The 17,355-nt window shown below is 36.4% G+C and overlaps 1 protein-coding gene across 2 annotated transcripts in view; it reads left to right on the top strand.

Annotated features, from left to right (window-relative positions):
• The window catches only part of DIAPH3 (diaphanous related formin 3), a 501,230-nt gene that overhangs the window by 300,831 nt on the left and 183,044 nt on the right, over positions 1–17,355 (top strand). For both annotated transcript variants that reach the window (XM_084982461.1, XM_084982460.1), the window contains one exon: positions 1,441–1,570. In XM_084982461.1, the coding sequence (XP_084838587.1) occupies positions 1,441–1,570 (130 nt within the window). The remainder of the gene's footprint in view (positions 1–1,440; positions 1,571–17,355) is intronic.

The following is a 17,355-nucleotide window of genomic DNA, read 5'->3' as shown; positions in this document are numbered from 1 at the left end:
GCCATCAGTAATGTAAAAAAAAGTTGAGAACTTGTTCTACCCAGATGTAATCAACATCCTTCCCTGATTTCTCCACTTAGATCTTACTAGAAAGCTTCAAACTCACTTGTCCAAAGCTAAGTCTCTTTTTTCTTCATTGCACCCAAATTTTTTTCTCATCTGTTGTGTCCAGTTTGACTAATCGGCCTCCTGTGGGTTCCTATGCCCACTCTGTCCCATTCCTAAGGCATTTCCTTAGCTCAGGCTGTCTTCTCCCCATGCCAGGATTATTGGTACAGCTTTTAAATTATTCATCCAGCATCTGTTCTTACCCTCACTCTAATCTTTTATCCGCACTATGATAGAGGGAGCTTTCTACAATGTACACATATCTGATTATCTCTCATCCAGTTTAAAAATTCCCAGTTCTCAGAGATCAGAATCCTGTATCCATAGCATGGTCTGCCTGTCTTAACTTTCTGGCCTTTGCCTTTCTTCCCAGACTTCTTTTTCCTCTTCCCTACTTGCCCTCCCTAGCACACTTATTTGAAGTCACTCTGACTCCTCTAAAATGCCACTTTTTCCTTACCTCTTAGTCTTTTTCACATGCTGCTCTGATACCGTCCCTTTGAGTTTTTTCCCTCTGCTTCCGCAGCCCCGTACAACTTCTTGTGCACAAGCTTTCGGTTCAGATCCCGTGTCCTCCTAGGCATACTTTGTGATTGTTCTTACTATACTATCCATCACACCTGCGGAAGTATATATTTTCTATTTTTTTTTCTCTAAATGGCTTCTTGAGGAATGATGTTTGTTGTAGCTTCTCCAATTCCTACTCTATCTAGTAGGCATTCTATAAATATGTGAGAAATGAAAACAAACAAGTGTGCAGTGTTGTTTTAAGTGCTGACATAAGTTCCTAGGTTGTCCTGTTTTCCTGGGCATTTCATCATATGTTTTCTTCCCCATGGAATATTGAATACTAGATTGACTTATGCTTACTCCTTCTTTACAGTAATTTTTTTGCTTTTTAGGGCCACACCCATGGCATATTGAAGTTCCCTGGCTAGGGGTCGCATTGGAGCTACAGCTGCCAGCCTACACTACAGCCATAGCAGTACAGGATCTGAACCACATCTACAACTTACCACAGCTCACAGCAACGTCAGATCCTTAACCCACTAAGAAACGCCAGGGATTGAACCCACATCCTCATGGATACTAGTTGGGCTTGTTACTGCTAATCCACAATGGGAACTCCCTACAGTAAATATTAATGACTTAGACCAAACAACAATATGTGAAGAATAGCTTTTCAAGTGTTTAAATATTTGCTTTTCAAAAGTAGAATTAACTGATTTTATAACATATCTTATCTATAAAAACAGTATTAAATTTATTTAAGTAGAGAGATTATCAAATATTTTTGACTCTGTAATTTTTTCTCCCTTTCACTCTATTTAGCTAAAGGACACGAGATCAGCAGATCAGAAAACAACACTACTTCATTTTCTTGTGGAAATATGTGAAGAAAAGTACCCTGATATCCTGAATTTTGTGGACGATTTGGAACATTTAGACAAAGCTAGTAAAGGTTGGTGCTTTTATAGAAATTTTAGTGCTCTGGGTCTTTAGTTGGTACTTCGAAGACAGAAAATAATACCTTTTATTTGAACATACTTGCCACTTTGACACAGTGTTTTCATAGTAAGTATGTCATTTTAAAAATAAAGTTGAAGGACATTTTATGAATTATCATTATTGGAGCTTAGTTATTGAAGTTTAACTTGTTTGATTAGATAATGAGGCTCCATATTCAAAAATACATAGTTCTTCAGTTTAAACCTTTTGAATACCTACCAGCTCACCCATTGCTGCTAAGCCCTCTCCGCCCATGGCAGTGCAATGCTCCCTGGGTAAGTGTCATTCACAGACATTTGGGACTATTATGCATTTGAGTCTAGCACCTTGTTCTGAAAGTCAATATCCCCCTTGGCCTGAAAATTTTTTCTTCTAATTTAAATTAATTTTTTTAATTAAAATATAATTGATTTACAGTCTTGTATCAATTTCTACTGTTCATATATGTATATAGATATGTGTGTATATACTTTTTCTTATACTATCTTCCATCATGGTCTATCCTAAGAGGGTGGATATAGTTTCCTATGCTCAACCATAGGCCAGAATTTTAAATCTCCATCCACCTACCTTGCAGGTAGAGCCTGCTTTGTTTGTCTTGGGAGGCACCAAACAGCCAGAGCTTCCAGTCACTGCTTCCTAATGTCCCAGTTTCCAACCTACTTCTTAGTTTGTGCTGTGGACTTAGATCAGATTATAGAAAGGGTCAGAGAAAGGATAGGCCCTATTTTTTTATATATGGTTTGAATATGACTTAAATAATTTTTCATCACCTGAAGAACCCAGATTTGACTTTTGTATCGTAACAATTCTGTGGACAAAACTTTACTTGCCTGAAAAAAAAAAAAAGAATTTATGGATACACATTTGTATGAAGACATGCAAATGTGTGTGCATATACATTTTGGAAAACATCTCATTTGGACTGGTGGAGTATGTGTATTCTTTTTGTAGAGGCCACTGGGTCATTTGTCAACTTAAAGGAGACTTTTCCTGTATTAAAGTGGATATTTCTTTTTAAAATGAAAAAAATCACTTTTATCATTTTATCCTCCATTTAAATTGTTTCTTCTATAAAGTGAGGATTGTAGCACTTGTTTATCAGAGAGGCATGTGATTAGATGAGATGTTCTTTGACACTTTTTCCTGAGATGTGTGTTTCTTTTTTTCCCCTTTTTTAAAAATTGTAGTTGATTTACAGTGTTGTGCTAATTTCTGCTATACAGCAAAGTGACCTAGTCATACTTATGTGTCTATATATATGCCTATATGTGTGTGTGTGTGTATATATATATATATATATACACACATTCCCTTTCTTATATTACTTCTATTATGTTCTATCCCAAGAGATTGGATATAATTCTCTGTGCTGTACAGTAGGACTTCATTGTGGTTTATTTGAAGCATATATCTTATATAGCCTTTTGGAAAAAAAAAATGCTGGAAATAGTCTGGATTTTTAAAGATAAAAAATAAACTTTTGGGAGTTCTCGTCGTGGCGCAGTGGTTAATGAGTCTGACTAGGAACCATGATGTTTTGGGTTCGATCCCTGCCCTTGCTCAGTGGGTTGGGGATCTGACATTGCCGTGAGCTGTGTTGAGGGTTGCAGACTCGGCTCAGATCCCACGTTGCTGTGGCTCTGGCATAGGCCAGCAGCTATAGCTCCGATTCGACCCCTAGCCTGGGAACCTCCATATGCCACGGGAAGAGGCCCTAGAAAAGGCAAAAAGACAAAAAAAAAAAAAAAAAAAAAACCCAAAAAACAACTTTTAACTTTTCACTCTTGCATCCCAATGTTCTAATGATACTGAATTACTCCTTACTTTGCCCTTGTGCCACGTTATAATGTTCTTGGTATAAGAAGATAATATTGACAGAACATTGTAAATAAAGTATAATAAAAAAATTAAAAAAGAAGATAATATTTATACGTATATGTGTATTTTAAGGGAATTTAAAAGGGGAAAATGTTATTTTCTCATATTAAGCAATGTGAGATTGGGCAAAAGAGCACAGAGAAAAAAACATTAAAAATAACCTACTCTTACTCAAAATAGCTTTTAAGAAATAGTTTTTTCATTCAAAGAAGGCAACTTCTTTTTTTTTTTTTTTTTTTTTTTTTTTGTCTTTTTAGGGCTGTACCTGCAGCATATGGAAGTTCCCAGGCTAGGGGTTGAATTAGAGCTGTAGCTACTGGCCTACATCACAGCCACAGCAACATCAGATCCAAGCCACGTCTGTGACTACACCATAGCTTATGGCAATGCTGGATCCTTAACCCACTGAGTGAGGCCAAGGATTGAACCCACACCCTCATGGATCCTAGTTGGTCTGTTATCGCTGAGCCACGACGAGAACTCCTGGAAGGTAGCTTTCTTAAAATGAAATTTCTAATATTTTGAAATAAAATTTGAGTAAATGGGATGAATAAGAATTAAAAATGGGTGTTCTTCGAGGATATTAAGCTTAGTAAGTAACAGTACTAGATGAAGAAGTGTTGTAAAGTGCCTCGAAATATAGATGGATTTCTTTTTCTAGGGAAAAGATGGTTGAGTGGTTAATAGCTTATATCCGCATTGGGTCCTCAGCAAAAATTAAATCAGTGTGGACATTTTCTGATAATAGCCATTTGCATTTCTGATCACTTCAACCATCTTTCCTACTAGTTCTAAAACTGAACAGTAAGCTGGAACTTCTCTTTCAGATATATTTTTGTATAATTTATGGTCTTGCAGTTTTGGCTATAAGTTTTCAAAATGTAATTTATCAATTTGACTCATTTGATTGTACTTAAAATTCTGCATAAATACTACAATATTTTGCTTTTGAAAAACATTCAACTTTCATAAGTGCTTGGAGAGTTGTAACTTGGTAATGAGAGTCTTCTGTTTGTTTTCCTTTTTGGTGTGTCTATGGGGCATTCAGGGGGCCTTGGAGGTTTTAGTCTCCATCTGTTAGAGCAGAGGCATGCATATGTGTATGGGTCAGCAGATACTGTGAATGTGTTTCACAGGGAGCAGCCAACTTCATATTTGAAACAGAAAAGCCAGCACTGAGAGATTTTTTTTTATAGTGTAGGTGATGGTTGAGCATAATTTCTTTTTATGATTACTTTACTTATTAATGTATGAAATTTTGGAGTATAATATGTAATATTTTGAATGAAATAAGTCTATGTTTGCTTTGGAGAATTTCAGTGCTCTTACATTATAGATCATTTGAAAGTTTCCACATTTGAAGTCTCCTCAGTGAGCTATCACATGAATTAAGAAGTACCTTTGTTTTTGAGACATAACAAATCCTGGCCATTAGATACTCCTGGATCAGCAGGGAGAACTTTCATTGCAACTAATGAGCTTACCCGTATGACAATTTTCAAGAATCTACTTCATTAGGGCTGCTTCTTTGCTGAAAGATAATGGCTTTACAGCCTTTCTGTTGTATTTCAGTGAAAATATTTGGGGTCATTATTGTATTTCTGTATACCCTTGTAATATTTCTTTCCTTTATGGACTTCTAAGGGTTGAATACATTTTCTCTTGTCTAAACAGTTAAAATTAATGAACCTCTAATATATGATGGTTATATTGATTATTTCATAGTAACTTGTTTCATTATTAAATTGGAATGGTATTTTATTAATGAATAGAAAATATGACCAAACTTTGAGGGGTCTGGAGCGACTTAAAATAACACCAAGGTCAACTTAAAACATCAGCTTGTTCAGCTCATGTCCTTTTTAAGGTTATTATAGCTCTATCATATATTTCCATTCTTCCCTAGATAGTTAACCCTGAATTCTAGAATGCCATGCTAGTTTAGTCTGTAACTCACTTAATCAGTGAACAAGTACGTGTTGTGTGATTACTGTGTCTGAAACAGTGCTCTTGTCTTGCTGCTGGTCCAAGGTGTAGTTTCTGTATCTTGGTGCAGCTCAGGTTACCTCATTCACATCTGGCTTCTGCCCCAGCTGGCTTCTCCCTTTTTCTCTCAATGTGCTTGGCTTCCTCCCCTCCTTCTATGCACCCTCTGAGTATTACTGCTACTATTAACCTAATATTAATTCATTCTCCTTTTTTCTCCCTGTAGCTTCTCCTTAGATGATCCATTTAATCCACAAGGGCTTAAATACCATCATTACACTAATGACTTGCAGATTTATGTCCCAGACTTCCTTCTGAGCTCCACACTTGTATATCCAGCAGCTGCCTTGTCCTCTCCAGCTGCCTCACAGTGTGCAGACCATGATATGCCATAAAATGTTGCTCTTGTTTCCTACTCCTTTACTTTCCCCCCAGTTTGTATTTACTTGAGAAAGCCCTTTTTGGCCTACTTGCTTCTTTCCTTTTTCTGATTTTGCTTGTCTCTGTATAGCCTCAGCACCCTAGCGAAGAGCTCAGTGGTAGATTCTATGGGAAGTGGCAGCTGTGGCCTAGCATGTTGTCTAGTTCTTACCTTTGTCAGGTGCTTTAAAGTAAATGCCTCCTTCCCTCTGTGCTTTTTACTAGTACTTGCTGGGAACCTCACTTAAGTTTCTATGTATTCAGATAACTTTAGGATGAATTCATAGATTTTCCAGAAAATCTTAGACCACTATGTAAGAACTACTACTCTAGATTAGAGACAATTCTTGGAACTGCTTGGAATGAAACTAGCTTCTAAAGATAGGGCAATATTCAGTGTATTATCAGAGTGGATTTGATGATTGCCCATTGCTAATATTTTTTTTTTCACTTTTTCCATTTCCACATTTTCTGCTTTTAGGAGCATTCTTTGATGTTGTATCTTTGATTTTTGTTCGCTCCACTTTGTAGACCTCTGCTTTTAAGACTGTTTGTTTGCTTTTGGCGGGTAATTCCTTAGTCTGACCCAAATATTTGTCTACTCAAGTACATCTCCTAGATTTCAATTCCTTGTGACTTTCCAACATTTTATGACAAATGCCTTACTAGATAGTGACTGTTTGTGTTTTATTCACCTACTGTGAGCTCTTGGAATGCCTAATTTCCAGGTGGCTGCCACCTGGAAATGCATAGTATTTGAAAATTTCAAATTCATCTGCAGAAACTATTTTCAAAGCTTCCATTAACCTCCTTATACTCTAGACTTTCAAAAGTACCAATTAAAATTTATTAGCAGGTTTTATATGAATTTTAGATATCCAGCATCAGTTAATAATTTAACTGCATTTTATATTTAAGTATATATTGAAAATACATAGACATATTTATTGTATAATAGAATTAAAAATACAACTAATATTGTGTTAGTTGGAACCATTATGTCATGGAGACTAAAGTTGGAGCCTCATAGTTTTGTGAGATAATTCTTTTGATGTTTCAAATCAATTCTAAAATATTAGAGTTTTTAAAAAATATGCATTCATGTATGTTTCTACCAATACAATGAAATAAGTTGACAAAACACAATGTTTGTGGGGAAGGCATTTACAGTAAGATAATTTAGTTAAAGAAGATATGATTAGGATATTGATTCAATTGAATTGTCAATAAAGAGCACAAAATTTATTGTGTTGTGGGCTGGATTCTATCCCTACATATTGAAGCCCTAACCCCTACTACCTCAGCATGTATATTGAGATAAGGCCTTCAAAGTAGTGATTATGTTAAAATGGGGCCCTCAGGGTGGCCCCAAATATAGTCTGAGCTGTGTCTTTGTAAGAAGAGGAAACTTGAACACAGAGATACATCAAAGGTGCACATACACAGAGGACCAGGCATAGCTGGTCATAGGGCATAGCAAAACTGCGATCATCAGCAAGCCAAGGAGAGAGGCTTCAGAAGAAATCAAACTTACCAACACCTTGATCGTGACTCTTAAACTGTGAGAAAATAAATTTCTATTGTTTAAGCCACCCAGTATGTGGCATTTTGTGATGGCAGCCCTAGCAAACTAATTGACAATAACAACGCATTTTTCTTGTTTACTGTTTTGGCTTTGGAATAGTGTGGCCTCTACTGAATGGTTTTTGAATTATCAGATAATTTGAAGAACAGTCATAGGCCTGCTGAGTTGGATGTTCACTGGCAATCAATTTAGGTATATCAAAATTCCTTACATGGTTTTAAATAATTATAAGTATGCCTCAATTCCCTTTTTGAATAGGCATCACACATAAATTAGTACATATATGAGGAAATATTGAGGTATTCTAAATAAATGTATTCATAAGCATTTACATTTAATTTTCAGGGTGAGAAATGAGGCATTTCCTAGATCTTATTTTAGAATGCATTCATTTACACTGGACTAAGTATACTAAGTTTTTGTTTTGTATTGTCATTTCTTTTAGTCACTATATCCCTACGCATATTTCCACATTTTTGCCTGTTTTGTTACTATAATGTTTGTAATTTCCTTTTAAGCAAGTAACTGATAAAGACTAGTGACTCTCTGAACTATTAGTTGACACTTTTCTCAAATGAGGTATGAATACATTTTTTTTCCTTTTTTTTTCTTCTCATTACCCTATGGAAATAGAGTAAGTATTTGATGTCTCCCACTTGAGTAGCACTGATTCCACATATAGATGGAGAGTAAGATGCTATGTCTAGAAAGCTAGTCTATGACTCCTGTGTAGTTAGGTCTCAATGATCTATTTTGACTATTTTTAGCCATCTAATACATATATCAAGAACTGTAAAATAATTTTAATATTACTATAAGCCAAATAGAATAAAAAATAAATTTACTTTTAAAATGTAATTCACATGTAGGTTTACATATACTTATTGAAAGTATAGTCTGTGTAGAAGTTTATATTCAAGAAATTAACTCTTGTAACATAAAAAGGTATAATGGGAATTCCTGTTGTGGTTCAGCAGGTTAGGGACCCAATATAGTGTCCCTAAGGATGTGGGTTCGATCCCTGGCCTTGCTCAGTGGATTAAGGAATCTTCTGTGGTGTACACTGGCAGCTGCAGCTCCAATTCAACCCCTAGCCCAGGAACTTCCATATGCCACAGTTGTGGCCCTAAAAAGAAAAAAAAAAAAAGATATAATGAAATATAACTGAGCTATTCACAGGTAATTGCAGGATTTATGGAAAATATTTATAGTGCACTGGGGGTGCAGTATACTGATAAAGAGCCACAAGGTCCAAGTTGTTTGATGGGCAACATTTTATTTAACTCCTGCTAGTTTATTTCCAAGGATTATCTATGTAGTGTTGGCATCAAAAGTTCAAATTGGAAATTTCCATCTGAGGTTGTATTGCATTGTTTTATGGTGCAAATATAAACTATTTTAGAAGGCAGTAAGAGAGACTGTAGAAAGAATATGGCCAAAATCCCTAGAAGGATTAAGGGTTCTGTGGACTGACATTGAAGAACACTGCCATGGAGGAACTACTTGCAGCTAAAGATTGCTTTTTGAGATACTGAGCTAGGAACATTTCCTGAATTGGCTGCTGCTTGGGCTGATAGATGATGATGAAGAAGAAAACCACATTGGGAAGACCTCTATATCTTTTTGGAGGTTAGCAGACTGAAAGTGGCATCAATACAACATTAATCTTTTCGAGAAACTAACAGTTTACAGTGTTTGCAGATTTTTGGCCAGCTGCAGATTTGAAATAGCTATTCGAACAGTTCTATCAGTGTCACCCATGAGCCATAGCGAACATCAAGTAACAGGACAGGATCAACAGTGACGACCAAGGTCTTGGAGCTCTCCTAGACTGCTGTCTGGGAAGCAGTATTTACTGTACTCCAGTTTTACAACATGAAAATGAGAAATTGCAAACAGGGTAGCTGAAAGAAAATTTCAGAACAAGGGCTTTCTGAAGGATAGCTAACACAACAAATTTGTATACTATAAAGACGCCTGAGCAGTGGATGTAGCAAACACAGTTATGGCTGTGTGCACAGTATCTCATTGCTCACAAGTTGATATGTAACCAACTGGGTAAAGAGGCATGGAGCTGATAAGATGCTAAAGGTAGAATTGTCAGCTGCTTCCCAAAACCAGACTGTGTTCGTGCAGCTTGTAAAATCTTGAATTAGTAGTTATACTAGTTTCCTAGGGCTGCCATAAACTGTCACCACAAACCAGGTCACTTTAAACAACATAAATTTATTCCTTCACTGTTCAGGAATGTAGAAATCTGAAATCAAGGTGTCAATAGGATTGGTTTCTTCTGGAGCATCTCAGGAAGAACCATTCAATGCCTCTCTCTTAGCTTCTAGTTAATTGCCAGAAATCCTTGGCATTCTTCTGTTCCACTTTCATACTGCTTTATTCTCTATGTCCCTCTGTCCTCACTTTTCCTAAATCCAGGATGATTTCAAGTTGAGATCTTTCACTAATTCGCTCTGCAAAGATCCTATTTCAAAATAAGTGATATTCCAGTATTCTGAGCAGAAATGGATTTTGAGGGCACACTGTTCACACCACTCATCATCCTTGTCATCAGTCCACTAAGTGCATGGAGGCAGCACTGTCATCTTTGCGGACTATGAAATAGTTAAGGCTAATGGTACTAATAGGTAGTATATATGGAAAGTGTTTATATTATACTGTGATTCTTTTGATGTTTAAGGGTTATTGTTAATTAGCTTGTGAAATACTTTTTTCTTATATGCAAATACTAAAGCAGTTAAACCAGAAATTTAGAATATTTTTATTGGTTTTTATTGATAGGCAGTGACAATTTTATTGATAGGCAGTGACAATTATAATAATTCCAATAAATTATTTCAGTGGGTAAAATAAAAATGTGATCCTGGGAAGATTATAGCATTATGTTATGGGAGAGGCCATTATCACAGGATAGATTCTGAATCCAGGCAACTGAGGTTCTAACCCCAGCTCTGCCTGTTGCCAGAGGTATAATCTTGGATGAGTTTCTTAGACTCTCCAGGATTCAGTTTTCTTATGTATAAGATGGGGATACTGTATGTAATTTAGAGGTTTATTGTGAGGATTAAATAGGTTTATATGTGTAATTTTAAAGCTTGTATAGCATCTAATAAGCACTGTTTCTGCGTTTGTCGCAGTCGTTGCTGTTATTTTTCAGTGATTATATCTTGTTTACATAATCTGCCTAGGCTGCCATTAATGATGCAGGTAAACATGGATTTCTGTGAATAATATATTACTATAGAATGGTGTTTTTTTTGGCCTTGCCTGTGACATGGAATTTCCCGGGCCAGGAATAGAACTTGTGCCACCAAGGCAACCTGAGCTGCTGCAGTGACAACATCAGATCTTTAACCACACTGTGCCACAAGGGAACTCCTAGAATTTTAATATATAGTCTCAAAAGTTGTTTAAACAGATTCCACCTGTGTCTTGCCTGAAATTTATGCAAGCTTTAGAATTCAAGGCCAAGAATTTTATAGATTCATGTTATTGAAAAACTCTTGCACTTTTCTAAAAACAGAGGAATAATATACATATAGGAAATTGCACAAATTGTAAATGTACAGCTAAATGCATTTTCACCAATTGGATATACTAGCATGGGGAATGGAATTTGGAAAATGGATTCTTTTTAGCCTCTGTGCTAAGAAACTCTATTTTTATTTTCATATTTTGAGCTTTGATATAAGATTTCCTTTGAAATGTGTTTCTATTACTAAAAAACCTTTGAGAACAACTAGTCTCCAGGAACTTATAGTTTTTTTTTTTTCCTTTTCTGGAGCTGTTTGGATGTTATGTAAATTTAAATTTACCAGCCCAGAATTATTAAGACATATCATATGGAAATTTGAATTAACACTGAAGATAAATGACACAAGTAATAGGAACATCTAAAAGATCTTTACTCACCTTTATAGGAAAACCTAAAGAAAATGTCTTCTTAGATAATCTTCCTCTCTCACCTTAGAAGTAGAAATTTAAAATTGATCAGTTGGGAGACCCTTGTGTCATATAAATATGTCTATCACTGTGATGGCAGCTTTTCAGCGGTTGTCTGTCAAACTACATATTTTACAGATAAAAAAGAACTATTGCTCATTAATAGTTTTTGATATGTTTTGACCTTATAAGCAAAGAACCCTTTCCAAAAATTACATTGAATTCTTACTGCATAGCAGACACTGTCATAGACCCTTGTATTAATAAAGATTATACTGATTTTGAGTGACATGAAAAAAATGGCTTACATAAGATTCATTCATTCATTATTACCTGAGTTGTGTTTTGAATGCCTCTTCTGTCTCAGGCAGCATTTGGGGTACAAGATAGAGTACATGAACCAAAAGAAAAGTCTACTCTCGTGAAGTTTACATTTTATTTTATTTTTTTATTTTCTAATGATTTTTCTTTTTTTCCACTATAGCTGGTTTACAGCGTTCTGTCAATTTTCTACTATATAGCAAGGTGACCCAGTCACACATACATATATACATTCGTTTTTCTCACATTATCATGTTCTATCACAAGTGACTAGATATAGTTTGTGCTGCTATACAGCAGAATCTCATTGCTTATCCACTCCAAAGGCAATAGTTTGTATCTATTAAACCGAAATTCCCAGTCTATCCCACTCCCTCTCCCTACCCCTTGACAACCACAAGTCTGTTCTCCATGTCCATGATTTTCTTCTCTGTGGAATGGTTCATTTGTGCCATCTATTAGATTCCAGATATAAGTAATATCATATGGTATTTGTCTTTCTCTTTCTGACTTACTTCACTTAGTATGACTGAGTCTCTAGTTCCATTCATGTTGTTGCTGCAAATGGCATTATTTTGTTCTTTTTTTTTTACATTTTTAGATAGTGATACAAAACACAAACCAAAGAAAGAAATCAATGTCTATTAAGTCAGGTAGTTAGCACTGGAATTGGAGGTCAGGTGGGTTGTTTTTGAAATGTAGGTTGGATGGTCAGAGAAGACCTCATAGGGAAGGACTTTGCATGAAAGCCTGACAGGTGTGAGGCAAAGTAAATAAGAGAAGCACTCTGGCAGAGGGAAGAGCAGGTGCATAAACCCTAGATATGGATGTGAGCCTGGATCAGAAGGAGGGGAGGGAAGGGGATAATAGGAGACGACAGTCGGAGAGGTAACTGATCTTTCCATTACAGATCTGTCCATAGGGATATTATTGGCCATTGTAAAGATTTTGACTTTGCTCTAAGATGAGGAGCCTTTGGTAGGATTTTGAGTGAAAGAGTGACATCTGCCTTGCATTTTCAAAGGATTGCTTTGGCTCCCCTGTTAGAGGGAAATGGAAGAAGCAGAGAAACCACTTGGATCCGTAGTAATAGTCCAGGGGAGAGACAATGTTGGATGGGACCAAGAGGTGAGAAGGATTTATGAATCTGCGTTGAAGCTATGTAGAACCCACAGGACTTATTCTGTGATTGAGTGTGTGGTGGATGAAGGAAAGAGAGGAGTCATAACACCAATACTGAGAGGTAGGAATGTATTCCAGGAGGAAGATTTCCAATTTGAAAATGTAACTTTAAGATGCCTATTAACCATTAAGTAAGGATATTCAATAGGCATTGGAGTTCAGGGGAAAGATTTAAGCAGGAGAAAAAAATTGAAATTTTTCAAGCTCAGAGATAAGCAGTCCAGAACTTGTTAGGTCGCATGGTCTCCAATAACCCTACATGAAAATTCATCTCATAATATGCAGATCAGTCAGTCTATCCTTAAGATTCACCAGTGGGACACATTAAAAGCAACACCACCTCCCTCCCACACACATGTATACAAAATCATTATCCCTAGGGAATATTTTGACTATGGTTACAAATATCTCTTTTATGGACTCTTGTGTTTAATAATGTTCTTGACCATCATATTTTCAGAAAGGAATTTTTAAATTCTTATAGGGAAACATGATTTTTTATTAGATAGGCTTTTCCCACTAATTTTGTTTTCTCTTCTAAAAAGCCCGTTAGGCCTTTCACACCCTACCTGTAGCTGGGGAGGATAAGACTGCTTCTTTCTCCCCAGAGTGGGAGAGATGGGTCAACAGAACTGACTGAAGCCCTTTCACTGGCTGTATTCATCATTTCTTCTGCTTGCCTTCTACCTACATTTCCACTTTCCAGACTCCGTAGCAAATATTGGCAGTTTTTTTGCAGTGTGATGTATTTTAAAAATGTAACAAAAATATCCTCATTGCATATACAGATCTTCCTCAACTTAGGATGATGTTATATTTAGATAAACCCATAACAAGTTCAAAATACCGTAAACCAAAAAGGCATGGACTTCACCCAATCTACCGAAAATTGTAGCTTAAGCTGGCCTAACTTAATCTTGTCCAGAACATACATTAGCCTACAGTTGGGCAAAATAATCTAACATGAGGCCTAGTTTATAATAAAGGGTTGGAAATCTTATGTAATTTATTGAATCCTGTACTGAAATTGAAAAACAGTATGGTTCTGTAGGTACAGAATGACTGGAAGTATACCAGTAGTTTACCCTTAAGATCACTGATTGGATCACAAGAGTGTCTACCACACATGACTAGCCTGGGACAAGGTCAAAATTCAAAGCCCAAAGAATGGTTTCTATTGAACACGTATAGCTTTCTCTACCATTGTAAAGTTGGAAAATTGTGAAGTGTAACATAAGTCGGGGATCATTGTAGTGCAGTAAATTAAATAAATAGCAAATGCAAATTATAATATATTATTATATGAGGGTCCCATTAAGAATCAGAACCACAGGATGAAGGAAAAGCTGAGGATGACTGGCCAGTCACTTAGCATTGCTTCTTTTAATTTATACCTTTTGTGCCTATCATGAACCAAACTGCAATTTGAGTTCGTGCTTTTTTAACTGTCTTATTTCAATTTTATACTTTTTTATCAGCATAATGGAGTTTTATAATGATATTATAGACCTTAATGTTAAGGAATTTTTTTTTACTGCTACTGAAGTTTTTGTCCATCTTGTCCATCCAGTTTATTATTTTTAACTTACATTTGTGAAATATTCTTACAGCTTTGTTGGATATCTTTATTAATACAATCTAATTGGAAAAATCATTATCTTGGGAGCCTGAAATGCTATGAGCTCTAGTTTCTCTCACAAAACAATTGTGTCTAAGAGCATAGGAAGGTTAGTTTAGTTTGAATGTGTACATAGTTTTATGGTAATAAGTTGTTGCTTAAGAATTCAATTTCCCTGTAATGCATCATGGTACATAAGAATGGATGTGACATTTCTTAGTGTGCTGGTTATAAAATAATGACCAACACCTCTAGGAGATATTCACAGACAATTATTATTCAATTATAGAGATTACGTAAATGTATGTAATCTCTCCTTTTTAGTTGAAATCTTAACATGGTAAATCATAGAGGCCATTGTATTATAGAAAGCCTGTATTCACGATTTCTGTAAACCTAAATATTTACAGTTGTGATTTTAACTTTTATTCAAAGCTTCTCTAACACCTCTAGTGTATAATTATCATAATGACTAGGCACTTGGAAAAAAGCCTGTGTCTTGGATTTTAAGGTTTTAGATACTTAATCTGTTGTATTTTCCCATTTCATTCTTAATGCCTTCATCTCGAGAGGTTAAAATTAAATCCCAAATCCATTCTTTCAACAAACATTTGAGTATCTGTACTGTGTTATGTAACTGAAGATACAAAGATGAATAAATATGACTTTTCCCTTAGGAGTTCCCTGTCAGTTGGGAAAGGAAGACACATCAAAATAAAAGTTTATAAAGTATAGTAATTGCAGAGATAGAGATAATTACCAGCTATGATGGGCAAGGACAGCCCATTACCAGGGGCCTGACCAGAGTTTTGGATATGAATTTAAAGTATGAATAGGAGTGACTTGAGTGGAATGGACATACAGACACATTATTTCTAGCATCAGCTATGGAAGAGATTGAAAGGGACGGGGGAAGGAAACTACAAGCAGGACTGTTGTTGTGGGAATAAAATGTGGCAGAATAGGAAGTAGAGTACACCTACTCTACTGGATGGAGATCAGATGTTGTCATGTATTTTTACTCTCTGGTTTTAAGCAGAAAAGGGGCATCTTTAAGTTAATATTAGAAGCTCCCGGAGTTCCCGTCTTGGCGCAGCAGAAACGAATCCAACTAGGAACCATGAGGTTGCGAGTCTGACCCATGGCCTCGCTCAGTGGGTTAAGGATCAGGCATTGCCGTGAGCTGTGGTGTAGGTGGCAGACGTGACTCAGATCTGGCATTGCTGTGGCTGTGGCATAGGCTGGCAGCAATAGCTCCGATTAAATCCCTAGCCTGGGAACCTCCATATGCCACGTGGGTGCGGCCCTAAAAAGACAAGACACACACACATATACACACACACACAAAGAAGAAGCTCCCCATGTACAGTATGAAGGTGACTCTGAGAGAGATCATAGGAGACCAGAGGTTAGAGGAGAGAGAAGTGTTCCAGATGCCTTGAATAATGTTCAGCCTAGCAAGGAGGCAGGTTGTATTTGTCAAGTAAACTACAGGGGATGTCATCATCCTTTGGACCTGGGGGTTCAGAAGAAGGAAGGGTCAAAACTAGCAGGATTCTAGTGCAGGAATCAGAATTTATGGTTCTGCTACCCACTGACGTGTGGAAATTACAGATGGGCAGTTGGTTCGGGGCAGAGACACATGGTGTTTGAGGTGACTGAGGGACATCCCATCTGATTGAATATTAAAGGAGTAAAATGCAAAAGTTGAAATTGCCTTTAAAACTCTAGTCAACTCTAGTCTATCTTTTGTTACCTCTAAATAATGAAAAAGAATAAAAAAATAGTATTAATTTATTGGTCAAGAAATGTGACACAGAGTTCCCCTTGTAGTGTAGCAGAAACAAATCCAGCTAGTATCCATGAGGATGCAGGTTCAATCACTGGCCTCATTCAGTGGGTTAAGCATCCGTTGTTGCTGTGACCTGTGGTGTAGGTTGCAGACATGGCTTGGATCTAGTGTTGCTATGGCTGTGGCATAGGCTGGCAGCTGAGCTCCGATTCAATCCCTAGTCTGGGAATTCCATATGCTGGAGGTGCAGCCAAAAAAAGCAAATAAATAAATAATAATAATAATAATAATAAAAAGAAAAAGAAACCTGACAAAGTTGAAAGGTAAAATTTACATACAGATCGAATACAGAGACACCAGTACATTAATACTTTGTCGAGGGTGTACAATTTAAAATTCTCTGCTCTAGTGGGATTTCTAATACAAAAAATTATAGTCACTGACCTCAAAGAACTTGATACATGAGGAAAGCATGGCTAAATTATGCTCAAAGATGTATAAGGGTAATATCTTTGTAAATATAATTGCTCAAAAAGAAAAAACCAAGCAAGTCCTCAAATGATCCTTTGTTTTTCCCATCAGATGGCCTCAAACATTGGATTGTCTTTTGTCTGCTTAGAACTTGCACAGACCTCTCCCTATTCCACTTGTGCTTTGGTCTTTATTTAAAAATGAGCAGTGAAAAGTTGGTCAATTACACTTAAATCCTCTTACCTATGATGTAGAAATAATAGTGCTTTTTAATTGTATTTATTTATTTATTTATTTATTTTGCTTTTTAGGGCCACACCTGTGGCATATGGAAGTTGCCAGGCTAGGTTTCAAATTCCAGCTGCAGCTGCCAACCTACACCATAGCCACAGCAATGCAGGATACTTAACCCACTGAGCGAGGCCAGGGATGGAACCTGAGTCCTCATGGTTACTTAGTCAGGTTCATTATTGCTGAGCCACAATGGGAACTCCAGATAGTGCTAATGAAACTTAAGTAATGGCTTAA

Source organism: Sus scrofa, chromosome 11, assembly GCF_054392235.1.
Source record: "Sus scrofa isolate SSC_HxYL_T2T_F1_AM1 chromosome 11, Sscrofa_HxYL_maternal_Yorkshire_Landrace_v2.0, whole genome shotgun sequence".
Taxonomy (NCBI): Eukaryota; Metazoa; Chordata; class Mammalia; order Artiodactyla; family Suidae; genus Sus; species Sus scrofa.
The sequence above is the reverse complement of the archived record's forward strand: the minus strand, read 5'-3'. Positions and strand labels throughout refer to the sequence as shown.